The 16,716-nt window shown below is 46.0% G+C and overlaps 1 protein-coding gene across 1 annotated transcript in view; it reads left to right on the forward strand.

The window, feature by feature from the left end:
- The first annotated feature begins 922 nt into the window (after positions 1–922).
- trabd2b (TraB domain containing 2B) overlaps positions 923–16,716 on the forward strand; it is a 67,379-nt gene continuing 51,585 nt past the window's right edge. The window contains exons 1-2 of the mRNA XM_084355975.1: positions 923–1,296; positions 4,150–4,719. Of these exons, the coding sequence (XP_084212101.1) occupies positions 1,183–1,296; positions 4,150–4,719 (684 nt within the window). The 5' untranslated portion in view covers positions 923–1,182. The remainder of the gene's footprint in view (positions 1,297–4,149; positions 4,720–16,716) is intronic.

Here is a 16,716-nt window from a genome sequence, read left to right on the forward strand (position 1 = left end):
AATTACACTGTGCATTTTTTTCACCAAACAAATGTCACAGTGCAGAAGTGAGACTGATGCAAGAAAATACAATTCAGGGAACCGGACATCAGGCCGTCCATCTGAAGGAAGACTGTGAGAGAGTGGTCATTTTTAAAATCTTTGAGCTGCAAGAGTTTAGTCAATAACAGGCATAACATAAATAAATACGATCAAGTTAAAGGGGCGGAGGAGAAATTCAAACACAGGATTTTAATATTTACAATATTAGTGAGGTAATGACACAAACTCAGAACTATTTATTTTTCCCCATAACTGAATAAACAAGCTGTTCTCAGAGGAAAATAAGGTCCTCGGAACACTGTTTGAAGATAGAAAGGTGGCAGGGTCCGCCACACATAAACAAAGTAAAACAGCATGTGTTGCCCTTTAAGGTCAGTTTGTTTATTCAGTTCATTCATGAATAAGAAATCAGTCAATGAAGATCTTTCTCTCCTGATTAAAAACTACATAGCGCACCTTTAAACAAGTTCACTGCTAAATTAGTGACCTCATAAAATGATACCAGAGAAGATCTAAAATATGAAAACAACCATATGAACTCCTTCTTGAGCCTGACAGACATCCTAGCAGACTATAAACACTGCCTTATGTCCGAGCTCTCACTGCAGACAGGACGCTATAGGAGCATTCATTCACCACTCCGCTCTCTTTTTGGGTCTGTCTTGAGGGGCTTTACTCACGCAAACCTGTCATCCCTCTCTGAACCTGCGCTCCCTCCTCTTAAAAGAAGCAGGTTTGTGTGTGTGTGTGTGTGTGTGTGTGTGTGTGTGTTGGGCTGGGGGTAGAGGGGCTACTCAAATCGTCCCACCTCCCTCTCTGTACCAGTCCAGGCGCTCCAAACTTTTCGGAGCGCACCGCGGAAACTCTCCAAAGAGTTTGGAGCAGCAGCAGCAGCAGCTCCTGCTTCAAGGAGGAACAGTTTTTTTGGACAGACTAACTCAACTGCAGCCGCGGAGAGCAGTCGGGAATGTCGAAGGGGCGGAATGGTCCTCCAGCCGAGCGGCACATGTGAGCCAAGAGGCCACCGGTAACGTTTTCTTTTCTTTTTTTTTTATTTCAAGAGGAGAGGGCAGTGAGAAGAGAGCAGACTTTAAAGTGTCTGAGAGCCGACTGTTAGAAGTGTCCTGTCACCTCGACACGATGGTCTGTCTGCCGGGATTCAGCTGGGTCTTCCTGAGCGCTCTCCTGCACACTGTGGCACCCTGGGGCGCACATCGACCGGACAGACCGAGGCAGTGCGACCCACCAAAGTCGGTGAGTCGTGTCGGGGCACTTTATCAACTCAAGGACACCCCCTTTTTTCCCTCCTTCTACCGAGATAGACGCGTGTTAGAAACTTCATGGAGACTATACACAAGATTTCAGCTCGTTGAAGCCAACAGAAGTGACACTTGTTGTCAAAAATGAGCCTAAGTGAGCTTTCTGGGCGAGAGCGTCACTTTGTGTTGAGAAGCGGTGGGAACATGAGGGCTCAGATGGAGAAATTAATTTAAAAAACTACATAACTTGCGTAATGGCACATCAAAATGCATTTAATTCCATATGTTAGTTTACATTTCTTGGTGGAAGCTATCTTAAAACATACGCCTTTTAAAAGTAGTGGGGACAACACTGGTCATTTCAAAAAATGTTTCTTGGTTCTAGCTGGAGAAACAACGGTGAGACTAAACTTTATTATTTCTAATAGTATTTAAATTGTTTTAAGATATAATGTTTATGGCAGGGCGAGACAATCACACCTCATGTCATTTCTCAAAGTCCTGCTTTATAATGAGGTCAAAGGTTATGGCCTATTTAAAAAAAATACATTTGGATACCTTTTATGAATAAATAATAAACTGATGATAAGATGAACAAATAATAAATAAAGATGCGCGAGTTCAAATTGCATGATTAGGATTGCTTGTTAATTGGCATTCTGTCTACAATGTCTAATAATGATAATTAATAAATAATAATAACGTGTATTAATATCAGGCTAATTAATATTAACTAGGAGACAGTGATTAGAGACACCACTGCCTTATCTTCAGGTATTTTCTGTACTGGCTCATAAATGAACCTCCCAGAACTCCAGCTGGAATAAAAGCGGTTTCCAGGAGAAATTGTTAACTCTCGCCAACTTTATGACTGTTTATGTGACAAACGCAAGTGGGGGGAACACCCACGGGTGACTTGACTTCATTTGGAAAAAGTTTCCCTGACCTTTTTTCTCAGTCGCGATCGTGTTTCACCGCAACACAAGGCCCATTAAAACACTTATCGGGCACATTGGTAAGAATCATGGATGTGGCTTGAAGTCCTCATGGCGGGGAGGCGCAGCGGCGCTCAGCCGTGCTCCGGCTCCGGTTCACGCATCCTGTCGGCCGGCCTCCCACTGTGAACGCATCCTCTAAGGAGGGAGGGACATTAATTAAAATCATCACATCCAACAAGCTTCATATCTGGAAAAACAAAACAAAAAAACCCCACTCAGCAACAGGCACATTTATAAATATGGCTCTTGGCTGTGCGCGCCAAGGAAGGCTTTTGTTTCATGTGCGCATTATGTCCCGTACGTGCGGATAATGAATGTGTTGTCAGCGATCACTGAAGACTTCATGTGATTTGTAATGCGTCAGTACAGTGGTCTCTGTTTTCTGTTAAGAGTAATTACCCCCATAAAAAACGGAGCCGTGCGCGTCAGGGCTCTCCAAAAGCGTCCACGCAGCGTCAGCTTCAGCAGCAGAGGGGAATCTCTCCTCTTCCTCTCTCCTCGGGACACGACCACACTTACTTTCCATGTCGAGAAAGTCCTCATTTAGGGGCCTGAGTAGCTTGTTAAGGGATGACAAAATGCTGCACACGCATAAAAAAATAGGTTCTGCTTTGTAACTTTCCGTGTCTGAAAAATATGATGGAGAATGCACTAATGCATCTAATGCCGTCCAAAGTGTTCCCGTCAGTGTGCGCCCTGCCAGCCCGAAAATCGAGTTAGAAGCAAACATTTGGGTAAAGAAGGAAAAGCTGCTCTCGCATTAAGTGCAGCACTTTAGACGCGTTTTGTCAGAGACACAGGGAGAGACCGTGCCAGAGATGACTGCATGTTCATTGTAGTTAACTGTGATGATAACAGAACATCCCACAGTGAGGACTTGACTGGCTCTTGGCAGAAGCTGTAGAGAGTTTTATGTGACAAAGGCAGCGTTGGCAGCGCGCATCATAATTGGAACACATCTGAAGGAAATTCTGATTGAATTTTAGAAGTAAACATTTTCTAAGAATAACTTTATTTTACAGTAATGGGTTTCATCCCTCGAATGCCTGATTGCAGCGTGTCTCAGAGGCCAGGAGTTTGATTCTGTTTATAGAAGCTAATTCTTTCTTCATATTCGAATAATGCCAACATCAAAGTCATCGCACATGCACAGCACATTCACAGAGCTCTTAACAAGAAACATATTTTAAAGGCGGTGTGAGGCCTTATACGCTCGTTTTCGGTGGCTTGGGCGATTCAATTTCCATCGCGGCATTGTTTTGTGTAAAAGATAACCACAGTAGACAAACACTTCCTGCAGAGGACAAAAACAGTGTTGTACTTAAGGCTGTCGGCAGCAGATCTCCCCGTCTGGCGTAAAAAAAAAAAATAATTCACAAACAAAAGTATCACAGTGGGGTCAGAGAGCTGAGAGCAGGTTTCTTTCAGCTTTTTGGCTTTTATGAGCTCCAGCGCAGTATATTTGCACTGCAGCCTTCAAAATGCTTCCCAGGCCGAAAGAGGCTTTGGCAACCGAGGTATGCACCTCAACAATACACGGGGGTCTGTTTACAGCCCAGAAGGCCCCTCTATAAACCCGCTGCCTGCACCACAGCAGCAAGCCCTCGCAGCTCAGCCCCGAGCTGACAGGACTTCATGCTTCCCCTGCCGTCGTCTCAAAATGGTATTTCAATCTTTAACTTGTTGACCCGAGCCTATGAGCCAGTAAACCACAATAGAGGAAAAATGTGTCAGCTTTAGTTTTAAGCCGCGCTGAATTGCTCTAGCGCGACGGCTCTGGTGTTTTTATTTCCTTTCGCTCTCAAAATCTTATTTTCTTTGCTTCCCTCCTTCTTCTTCCACTTCGACAGCAAAGCGACATGAACTCTTTCCTGTGGCGAGTAAAGCGCGCGCCTCCTCACCCACCTTCGTACTTGTTCGGTACCATCCACGTGCCCTACACTCGGGTCTGGGACTTCATCCCCGACAGGTCCAAGCAGGCCTTCCACAACAGCCGCAATGTTTTCTTTGAGCTCGACCTGACCGACCCTCTCACCATCTCCAAGCTGACCAGCTGCCAGCTGCTGCCCCACGGCGAGAACCTGCAGATGCTGCTACCTCGAGACCTGTACCGCCGCCTCAAACGCCACCTGGACTACGTCAAACACATGATGCCCTACTGGATGACTGCCGACCAGCGTGGCCGCGGCCTGTATGCTGACTACCTGTTCAACGCCATTGCTGGAAACTGGGAGAGGAAAAGGCCTGTGTGGGTGATGCTGATGGTCAACTCGTTGACAGAGTGGGACGTCCGGTCCAGGGGGACGCCGGTGCTGGACCTGTACTTGGCTCAAGAGGCTGAGAGGATGGGAAAGATCACGGGGGCGGTGGAGCGGGTGGAGGAGCAGTGTCACCCTCTCAACGGGCTCAACTTCTCTCAGGTAAGAGGAGGAAGGAACACTTGTTTGTTTTCTCCCTTTTGCATTTGATTCCCTGTGTGTACACAGCTGGAATAGCAGATGTCAGATTGTTTATTCTGTGTGTCATTCAGACAAGCAGGTTGGGCTCCGTAATATACAGTAAAAGTTGAGTGTGTGTGTGCACAGATTCTGGGTGTTGCAGAGAAACAGTCAGAGAATGTGGGAAGAGACAATATGAGGATAAAAAAAAGTGATTAAAACCTTTCTCCCGGGGACAGCTTTACGGTTATGGATGTCCCTCCACCTCACTAAACAAACACACTCATCAGCTGAGTCTGCAGAGGGCGTCAGGCTGAGCGATGCACATGCAGAACAGATTAGAGAAGGTGAGAAGAGCGGAGAGATCCTTCTTCCATTAATGCAGACTGTCTGTCTGACTCTCTGCGGCATTGCAGAGGTCGCGCCGTAATAGGAGACTGGAAGATGAACGAAACAACCTAATTACTTGATGAGCAAAACATGGGGAGTGTCCCCATCTTTAATTTCTTGTCGGATGATAAAGAGGTGACGGGAAGATGCATCTATTTAAAGAATTAGTCAGTCGGAGGTCCCCTACCATAAAGACTGGAGACCATTTTTCGAACTGTGGGAGGTCGCTCAAAAAAACTGTGACGAGCCTCGACAGCACGAGGAAGATGCTCTGTTCTGATTTACGTTCTCAGACGACCTTTGATCGACATTAGGGAGGGAAAACACTTCAGCGCGACCAAACACACGTGCCTTTCAAGCACACCACACCCAACACGAATGCACGCAAAAGCTCCACGCATGCACTTTGGCGGTGCAGTGCAACAGAATCTGCGAGGGCCCACACCTCCATGTGACAGGTCGGAGGGGCTAATTTGAGAGGCAGTGGGCTCCCAGCCTCTCCTCTTTCATCAGCACCTCCTAACTACGCTGTCAAAGTCGCACCCCATGCCCTGCACATGCCAGGGAGCTTTACTTCCCCTAGAAATAAGCTCAGCGAGACACACCGAGCTTCTCGGTAATGAAGAGGAGAAGTGCTAATGCTGTCAGGAGGGCTTTGCAATTTGCGTAGTGTGTTATCTCCCGTAGACGTGTTGTTTTTCTTGTTATCTTAAAGGGATTGGATCTATAAAGTAGTCTCAGTTTAACCGTCCCTGCTGCTGATCTGTATTTAGTGCGGCAGGCACGGCAGTTGCCCCTAAAAACAACACTGTTTTAAATTACATCCTAACAGAGTTGAGTAGCAGTCCAACTTTAGAAAGCGGCGTCTATGTTTCCTGAGAACATCTATTTGACTTTAATAAGTATACTCAACTATTGTTCTGCAGTGGAAAGAATGGGCAGAATGCACTGAATTTACAAGGCCGCGTAAGATTTTTTACAAGACAGGTGCTCAAATTCAGATCAGAATTTTATTGCCGTGGAAATTCAGTCAAAACTGGATCATGGATAACTTGAGTTTCACCCCACCAGAGCACAAGCGCCGCTGGACGTCTGAGCTTCCAGCCCCCTCATTTCCAGATATGTACGAGAACAATTGAGAGCTGAACTGAAACTGACATGGAAACCATTATTCTCAATTATAATAATTTGTGATTTAATCTGAACACTATGGTTGATTGATTCCCGCTACGCTCGACTGTAACAAGGATGAGGTCAGGAGGACGGATAGAGGAAAAAGAGTCGAAGAGAAAGCGTGTGGGTGGGAGTCAGGAGAAAGAGGAGTGAGACACACAGAGGCGGAGGCACAGATAGAGACTGGCTGGGGAAAAAAGAAAAACTGTAAAGGCAGCGGCGGGGTCGAGAACGCAGGGAGACTGATGTGCGTCGTCTCACCGCTAACGCTAATCTGAAACATGAGCAATGCTTAAAGGGAGATCTGAGTCGGGAAGGGTTCCAAACCCTGACGGCCCACATATTGTTTGTTCTCAATAAAAGTAGCTGCCTACAATATCCTGTGACTTTGACTTCACCAAGAGGCTCTTAGAAACATGAACGCTGGTGATTCATCGTTTGGTCGGACTGGAGGTTCCCCAGAAGGGCCTGATCCAAGAACCACTGGTAGAGGGGCGGTCTTGAGCCGGGAGGGGATTTTATTGATCCCAATTCATTATCGATTCCCTTATTGAACCAGTTCTCAACAGTTCGGGTACTCGATTCCCGTCCCTAGTCTTGAAGCACTGGTCCTCAGAGGAAGTAGTCTTTAGATGAAAACTGGCAAAGCGGATCATAATCATAAGGAGGCGGAGAAGTGTGTGTTTTAATTCAGCGATCTCTTTCGAGTGGTGTTGGTGGTAGCGTAGGAGGGACGAAGAGACGATAAGTATGCCAGAGCCGTCTTTAGACCATTGTGGTCTAACAAGAGCTCTGTCTGTCTGAAACTCTCCATGGTCTCTTTAGATCACAGAGAGCAGAGGTGTGGATGTCTCAGTGAGAGGCAGTTTAGAGTTTTATAGAAACAGAGGAGGATCATGGTGCCTGGTTCTTCTCCAGTTCTTTGGAGGCTGATGTGGGTTGACAGGCGGGCGGGCTGGACAGCACTAAAGTCTTTGTGAAACAGAAGGGTTCAAGCTGCACAATCGCAGCTCTGAGAGGCGACTCTGATACACCCGCTGTTCCCTCAACAGTGGCTCAGTGAATAATCATCATGATTTATCAAGTATTATACCATACCAGCCTCCGTATCACAGTGGTCCACTTCCAAAACACAATGGCTTATTTTCACCTGCATACCGTATGTTATTGAGGTTAAGATAAGGAACAGAAACAGCTCCAGTGCAAAGCTGCTTTTGGGAAACTTGAGGGTGGCTCCAGCCTGTGAGCCTCTCACGCTCCCACCAAATAAACACCCGTATTTATTTTCCCTGGGTCGCATTGCAGCTGAGGCCACTGGTCCATGTCGGAGAGAAATTGCATCATATTGGTGGCGCCTGTCTCCTGGGCAGGGGTCAAGGGTCATGGCGGGAGGTGGTAGCGGAGCCGAGGAGCAGCAGAGCGGTAAGGAGACTGGCAGTCTGCTGGGGTCAGTCTGGGCACCGCTGAGCAGGCAGGCAGCGCCCAATCTGATAGAGTACCTGGCTCAACCTCTGGCCAGGCTGAGTTTCCATTAGCTCGGGCTATTCTGTGCCATGACTTGTGTAACTATGTGTAGGTGTTTGTGTGTGTGCAAGAGAGAAAGAGAGCGGTGGTTGACTGTCGGCTACACCCAAGTGTTGTGGGAACACAGGGCAGTGGGAACATAGGCCCGCTCCCGTCCCCTCGAGCGGGTTAAGGTTGGAAGGGATGGGGGCGTGGTAGGTGACAGAATCTGGTTTCCTCTCAGCAGGAGGGCGCCCTCCTCCTGGTGAGCTCTGTTTACAGCCTCAGTGTCAATCTGACATTTCTATTTCAATCAGTGAACCCTCCTGTGCCATCTCTCTGCTAGGGAAGACGTCAGGCTGAGGCCTTTTTGTTGTGCTGACACTGCAGCTTCACACACGCTGTGGTGAGGAGATGTGGCTGAAATATCACAACAGTGCATTTCTTTGCGGTAAAGTAATATGAAACATGAGTTTTTCCAATATATGCATGAAAATATATAATGAAAAGTGCATGGTGCTAGGATAGCAAACCACCGAATTTACACACAGTGGTCATAAAGTGAAACTTTTATCTGCCCGGGCCAGAGGCATTCCCTCAACTGTGTTTAGAACCACACAGTCTGTGTTTCCCATAAGACACTATTACTTTATATGATTTTCAAATTTGATTTGTGTTTGTGTTTGGTTTTCCCATTCAGATTGGACCTTGTAAAGTATATGGCCCAAGGATACCGATGGGTGATTTGAAAATGATTTAAAAACAGTAAAAGTAAAATACAGCTCACATCCAGGAGGAATGTCTGTCTCTGGACAGATCCAGAGGTTTTTTCTGGCTGTGGAGGGCAGTTTATTTGATGAGCATTTATGGTAAGCGGTGAATATAATATTGTGAGCCCGGCTAGGAGTTACAGCAGCACAGAAATCAAAATAAGACTCTCATGCGTCCTATCAAATCATGCAGAATACTTCTCCTTGTGTTCTTTGGACTGTGTTCAGCTAAACAGGACATCTTTACAGGGAGGAATTAAGTCACATCCAACTTTACCCATATCCAAATATTTACATTCCGTGACGGGCGTGTGCGTTTTGGTTTGAAGCGATGTGTTGGCCGCCGAGGCTGACGGATGGAAAAAGCGATTCTTTGTCTGACCTCCTCATTCATTTTGGATCTCTGTTCCCTCCTTCTCGCCCCCTATCTATTCTCTCTGACATGTCCCGAGGCTCTGGTTGTCCCATTGCTAACCCATTGCTCATCTGCACACCCCGAGTGGAAAAAGAGGTGGAGGAGGAGGAGGAGGAGGAGATTACCTTTAAAGTGTGCTGGCGACATGTATCCCCTCTTTAAGCGTGACATCTGAGGGTGTTTCACATCTAAGCTATAATTACCTGCGCAAATATGTGGAAAACTGCGAGGCAACGCGTATCAGACCGATCATCTGGTGCTGTCGGCAGGCAGACGGCAGTCCCACTGTTGCACTAATGACTTAATAGGCCCCTTAATGACCAAATAGCCTGCTGCCATCCAGAAGCACTTAGACAATTATGTGCTGGCCAGAAACACTGCAGGCTGACAGCGAGGTAGAGAGGCTGGTTGTGGACGCTGAGAAAACAGGCGCACTGTGCACTTGACTACTGAATAATTCACAAATTCTTTTAACCGGATTCATATTTTGTGAGAAAAAATGAAATGTTTAAAGAAAACAGGAACCAGGTAAATTGCAGCGACAAGATAAAAAGCGATAAAAGAAGTCCAACGTTGTTTTCTTTTCTTCTGTACTCCCTGCTCCTCTATAAACCTGCTGCGTTGTCCCCATTCAGTGAATCCAGCAGAGGTCACATCCCTCCTCACTGCACCTGAGAGACCTGAAGTAATGACTCCGCCACATTGTCGCTGAGCTGAGTGCTGCTGAGGTACCGAGCTAAGCGTGGCAGGTCGGAGTGCTCTTCCATACTTTAGCGTCCGATGTGCCAAATCCTTCCCTCCTCCCTTCGCCCACGTCCTCCCTTTGGCGGAGAAAACGAGCGCTGCTGTCTGCTTCAATTGTTAACGGCCTCACATCACACTGCCGATCCGTCTTCGCTGCGCAGTCATCTTCCCTTCAAATGAGGACCAGAGCTTCCCAGCACACGCCCACACGAGCACTGCACCGTTTCCGTGTAATTATTTTGTCATCCTAACAGTGGAAATTGCAGTAAAGTGAATGGCGGTTGAGTGTGTTTTCCTGCAGGCAGGTAGTCTCAAAGACACACACACATTATATTTCTACAACACATATCTGCTCATCCCCAACAAGGGAGACTGCACTAAATTGTACAGAGCTGGAGGTTGTTTTCCACGGGAAGGGCAGGTAGTTTCCAGGAAGGCTGAGGTTAATCTCAGGTTGTCTGGGCCAGGGGCTGATTGATCACAGACAGGAATGTGACTGACTGATTTCCTCAGAGACCCACTTGGCCCCTCTGGAATGTTGTTGTCTTTTGGGACGTCGTTTATAACCTTTGTTTAACCACGTTAGCCCCCCGCTTAAACCAGGCGTCATCGTATGTACCTGCGATGTGATGAAGTTTGTGCTTTAGTTGAGACAAGAGTCTTTACACTCTGCCTGTAATTTGGAGGTATTCCTTATCATTTTGTTGTGTTTGGGATGTTTCTGAGGGTCAACCTTTTGGCAGTGGTGTGTTGCCTCCCTCCTCCTGACAGCGGTCACTGCGACCAGGTTACATCACTCTCTTTATGTGCCTCTGCTCTCTCTATGTGAGTTGAAGGTTTGGTTGTCTGAGCTACAGGACAGGATGAAAGGTGCGCTTCAGCTGCATCCACACAAAATCTGGCAAGTAAAAAATCAGAACAATTTTTTTCTCTTTCTTCCCCATTTTATCCTCAGTATTGTCGCTCCCTGTGTATATTCACACTCTAGCTTGCTCGACCACTTCTGCTCTCTCGGTTTCATTGAGGCTGTTCACATTTGGCATCAACATGTGTCCTGAGTGATCCGATCACAAGTGGACATCTCTGTGTACGAGTGTAGTCGAGCAAGCTGAGGACGCATTTGCGATCCAATCACTCAGACCACATCCAATGTGGTCTGGGATGCATGTGACCACATTGTTTTAGCAGCGTGTGGGCACATGTCCTGGGCCACATTGTAGGACTTCCTACACAACTGACATCCTCAAGAAGAGGAGGCCACAACAACAAGCAGAATGGATTGAACGCGGTCTGATTTCTGTGTGGTTCACCATGATGCAAATGACATGTTTGGGCTCTCGTTCCTGACGATGTTAGTAGCAGATGTCTGTCTGTTCAGCTAACCGTTGAACTAGTAACGGCAATTTCCCCAGACTCCCTTACAAATCGCTTGATTTTAAGAGTTCTCGTGGAAGGAGAAACTTAAAGAACTTAGTGAAATGGCTATGGCACATTCTGAATCACTGGTGCCTTCTTGTAAATTCGGCATTACATACGATATATTAAGATGTTTCTATTCTTATCAAAAGTGTCAGTTTGTCACGGCATCGCTGCACCAGCCTGTCTGCGTCCCTGTCCAAAATGCGTTGCACCTTCCAACAGCTCTTTGAACACACGCTCAACTGATTTAATCATTTAGGCCAAATTTATTAAAGAATATAACAAATTGATGGTAAACATCTTACAAATACAATAAGCAGCAACTAATAAATGATTCTTATTTTTTGTCCATGGAGAAAGTAATGTTATTTAAATTTATTGAGGATGCAGATCTAACTGCACAACAGTCATAAAAATACCGTATATTAGTGCTTACAAACGTAAAGAGTGAAAGAGCAGCAGCCGACGAGTAACCGGACAATGTGTGTGTATCAATATCGCGGGTGAACATGGAAAAATGACTGCCAGTACGCCGTGGCATGCCACTTTCCATGTCGGATGCTTGGTGGTCCGAGATGAACTCAGCGTCCCGGCCTGCGTGTGACATCAGCCACACATACTACCACACCTCTCACACACCACTGGCCAACAGTCGTAAATAGGTGCCAGCGGAGAACAACTGCGTGCATGTGTGTGCGTTGAGAGAGCCGGGCTTGTCGGGGATTAGGTAGCATTAGTGGAGCCCTCTCACTGAACCCGGTTTTAATGTGACCCATGCGTCTTCTCTGCCCCCTCCTGCCCTGTCCCCATTATACACAACCCAGTGGAGCACTTCAGCTCTACTTACACCTCTCACCTTCCTACAACCCCCCTCTCCAAAAACCTACATGTTCACGCTCATTTTCACTTTCACACCATTTACTTGCATTATCCCGCAAGTCCAATAATAATGCTTCAGTTGTGCTTTTAATGTTTATTTATCCACTCAGACTTGTTGGGAACATGTACGTCATTTTTTCTGGCAAAAGTGTGTGTCACACATTCACACAGTGGAGCATCTGTCCTGTATGAAAACACTTTGATTCTACTGTAGTCACATTTAAAAAGTGTTGATTGGGGTCAAATGTCACTGTAGCTCATTCATGATGAAACAATTGGCCACTGAGTAGCACTAATGTGTTGAGTCAAGATAATTTCAACTTAACTCCGCAAATGTCAAACGGGAGAGCTCAGAAGAGAAACAAATCAAGCAATGGCGGATCTTTTAGGTCATGCTCTGCGGTGTACTTCAAAACAAGAAGGAAATCCAGGCGCTCCAAATACAAGGAAGTATTAAAAAGTCTTTATTGTAGTGGCTAAATCATTAAAAACGCAAACATGTTTCAACCCCAAAGTCTTTGTCAGGTCTCCATAAAACTAGCATCACCAGAGGCGCATCGTCAGGCAACTTTTTGGGAAAGGGGGCCCTGACGGCCATGACACATAAACTCCTATAAACCTCCCATAAAGGCACTGCACAGTGTTACCTCAAAAACCCTCTAGGAAAAAAAACAGGAAAAAACAGAGAAACATCTCAGAAAGTGCAAACGGCAGTGATCGCAAACTGCTTCCCCTTAAAAAAGACCAATGGATGATTTGCAGTGACATCTTAGTAGGAAACCTCCCTAACGGGGCCCCACCATATCATTCTCATTGAGCTTGTGTTGCACCTTTGAAGTTACTTATTGACCTGCATTTTTTATTGTTCTAGTTTCGAAGAAGTGTAGTTTCCAAAATCTGAACATGTGAAATGAAAAACATTTTAGGATTTCTAAATTTTTTGTTGGTGTAAGATTATTTATAATACAACGGTGATGAACACTTGTTGGAAGGGGCGCCCTGGAAACTTTTGCCTATCGCCCCAACATACTCCAGAATCACCACTGAACATCACAGGTCTGGCCTATATACTGTAGTAGCAACAGCACATGAACCAGATGATAACACTACGGGTGAAACAAATAGAAAATAATGAAACAACAAAATAGCATGAGATGAGAAACAGCATGCTCACAATACTGTATTCATATGAGCAATATTCTCAGCATTATAGAGGCTTCAATCATCGACATCATGGGCTCAATTTAAAATTTCATAAACCTCTCTCGGGTCCAAGTATGAAGCCACAAAAATAAAGTGATCTTAACTGAGATATGTTACTCCAATGGCTACTGTTTTTTTGTGTGTGCATTAACCCGGCCCTGAGGCTGGTCCCCGACTCCCTTACCGATGTGAAAACTGCTCGTTGGACCCCTTAAACAAGGCTCCGCTTGTAAACTTTATTAGGAAGCACATCCTGTCGTTCGTTCTATCTACCTCTCCATGCAGTTGGGTGGAGTGACACTCATTACACACCTCTCCATCTAAGAGTACCTCTCCGTTTAAAGAGGCACAGAGAGAGAGAGACAGGTAAGAAGTGAAGCAGGAAGACAGAGAGTGAGACGCAGCGTGTAAAGATCATTGGGTAAATAGACTGGCAGGAGGGGAGGCAGGTCATCAGACAGACAAGCGGCGGGAGGCAGGAGACAGGCTCCAGTGCCATTAACCAGACTTGAGACACAGATGCTCAGATACCAGCACAAACAGTTTTCCAGGGATAGATTACACAGATAAGTGAAAGCACAAACACAGAACTGCACAGGTCAAACTGAGCTGAGTCACTTATTTGAAAAATGTTACCGTCTGTACATACTTTCATCCTCCCATTGCAGATCTGTTCTCAGTCACGAGTTTCTGTACTTTGGTTCCTTCCTGTAACACATAATGCCAGGTTCACACTAAAGGACTGTAGACCTGATTTTTGAGATTGCCGACAAAAGCCCCCAGAATAGTGGTAAAATCCACTGTGCTCGATCACAATGTCTGAACTGTTCAAAAACCCTAGAGCCCGCTGATACCTCGCATCAGCCCGAAAGATATCAAGCGGGCTGACAGGGACAGATTGGCAATCTTAAGCCAATGAGCGCAGACCCAGGCTGTGGAAGGGGAGGTGATTCTTCCTGATGAAAGGTCTGATGATGTTTGACCCGCTGTCGCTTAACGTTCATGTACATGTAGTGTACAGACCATGACGACTATAAGATTCCTGATTACACGACAGAAAGTTGTGTTGTGTGAACAGCGATCTGACCACTATGAGAAGGATGTTTTTCTTGACTGTAGGTTGTCACAAAACAGATCTACATGTTGATGCACATTATCACAATACAATACACGTAGTTGGCTGCTTTTTAAAACACCAGACCTGGTTAATAAAAAAAATAAAGGACCTGCATTTAAAAACTGATCCCAAACCAGCAGCTGACCACCTGGGCGGGCATTAGGCCTCAACTTACTGCAGCCTTCGTCAGAATCCTTTAGCTCCTGGTCAATAAATTTGTTTTACCCCAGTGTGCCCTCAGTAGCTCAGGGGATTCCAGGCATTTGTGCATTCAGGCCTCTGTTTCACCTTTCAAATTAGAGTTCCCAGAACTTTCCCTGAGCCGGATTGACTGAGGGAGCCGGTTGCCCTCGTCCTTGCCCTCCGGATGACCTCATCCCTTTGGCTAAGGCCCCAGGAACCCCCTCCCCAACCCCCCTCTCCACCGCTGTTGAACATGACTTCTTCAGTTCTTTGTAACGACACAGGTCTGAGTCAATTAGTCTTTGCAAATTTGGTTTTAACGAGATAATCGGTTTAGCGAATTCATGGATGGATGGATGGATGGAGATTGTTTTTAGATTTTTTGCACTAAAATATCAAGACAGTGAAAAAAAGTACACAACGTAGTGTCAAAATACTTCACTGAACTATTTGGCACTCTTTCTATAGTCCTATGTGAAAATTCCTATCCATCTGGCACGTAAAAGGGATAAGAAATAATGATAAAATTGGCTGCCCTGCTGTTGACGTGTGACCTGGTCAATCCCTACCATGAGAGAAAGGACCAAAAGAAAAAAAAGAAAAGGAACACAAAAAGGGATTATGAGAAAGAGAAGTGGAGGAAGGGGACAAGGAGGGAGCAGGGAGAGGCAGAGCAACCCCACGCCACTCAGGCAATACGGGAAAGAGTGGAGAGGAAAATAAAATTGTTCAATTTGGTGGTACTGGGAGAGAGCAAACGCAACAATAACACAGGAAACCTTTCACTTTCTCCACTCCACACTTTCCTCTGTGCCAAGATAAAAAAGACAACAATGAGAAAGAAAAAAAATAAAGGATGCTGCTGTGAAGTTTCTCTCTCTTCCCCTCTGCTGGTTTGGAGTTTTTTCCCCCTCCTGCTCCCTCACATCACGGCCAATTTCACCTGTCATTCACCAGCGCAGTTTTTCCAGCACAGTTCCTCTACCTTTCCCAAGGCACACACTCTCTTGGCGTCCACTGCGGCAGTTTAAATATAATATCAAACATATGGCAAAGTTTATGGAATGTAAATGAGATGAGAAATCAAATTTACTTAGAGCGGGACCGTGGTCTCTGAGGGGTGCCCTTGTTTAGGGAGAGCCTAAATGATGGGCAGCTGTAATTACAGCCACAAACCGTGTGGGAGAGCTCGAGACAGAGGGGATGGGACAAGTGAGAGAGCCATGAGGAGAGGGAGAATGGGGGAGAGGGTCCAGAGGGGAGAAAAGAGCGTTGAGAGGGGGAGAAGTTAAGAAAGAGGGGCTCTCAGTGGGTGGCGCTTTTCTCATTTTTCTTCCTCGGTCTCTCTTGTGGGTGTGCATCATGTGACGATGTGTAATTGGCCTGTGGTCACACCAGAGTTGTGCAAACAGATTAGCAGGGAAACATGTCAGCCTGAGGGGCTGCGGAGGTGAATGTGTGTGTTGTGTGAATCACAGCTGTGGGATTGTGTGGGAAATGGTTTGATGGAGTAAAACCTATATTAATGGTGAACAGGTGGGGCAGTTGACTTTGTCGCAGACAAATTTGTTCCCGTGGGCGCGCGGGGGATGTCTAGAGCTCGGGTCTTAATGCGCAGTCACACACACATATGGAATACAGAAGTATTCATGCATAGACAGATTTTCAATGCTTCAATTGCATCCACGAAATTAAATTATGTTTGCACTCTGCTCATATATTCCAGAGGTTCAGTGTGGTTTGAGGACATTGGAGGATACCAGTCTTGGTTTCTGCCATAAAGCCTGGCTTTACTGCTCACACACTGAACAGAAGTTCATTGTGTGATCAGTTGGGGAACGACTACAACTTCTCACAGCGAGACTTTAGCTCACACGCACCAACTTACGCCACTTTGATGTTAGACGACCCAGATTCCCAAAAAATAGAGACGCAAAAAGAGAAAGAAAAGCAAAATGCAAATGAACTGTCAATCCGAATATAATCATGTGCTTTACAAAATAGTCAACCTCGCCCATCCGTGCATGTGAGCGACTGAGCCTTTCCACGACGCCCTTTTTATACCCAATCATGACACTATCACCTGTTCCCATTGAACCTGTTCCAAACAGATGTTTTTGGCTCAAAAAACCTTCCCAGTGTTTTGTTGGCCCTGTCCCCTTTTGTTCAAAATGTGTTGCTCG

The sequence above is a fragment of the Pagrus pagrus genome (assembly GCF_965226575.1).
Source record: "Pagrus pagrus genome assembly, chromosome: 6".
NCBI classification, from domain to species: Eukaryota; Metazoa; Chordata; class Actinopteri; order Spariformes; family Sparidae; genus Pagrus; species Pagrus pagrus.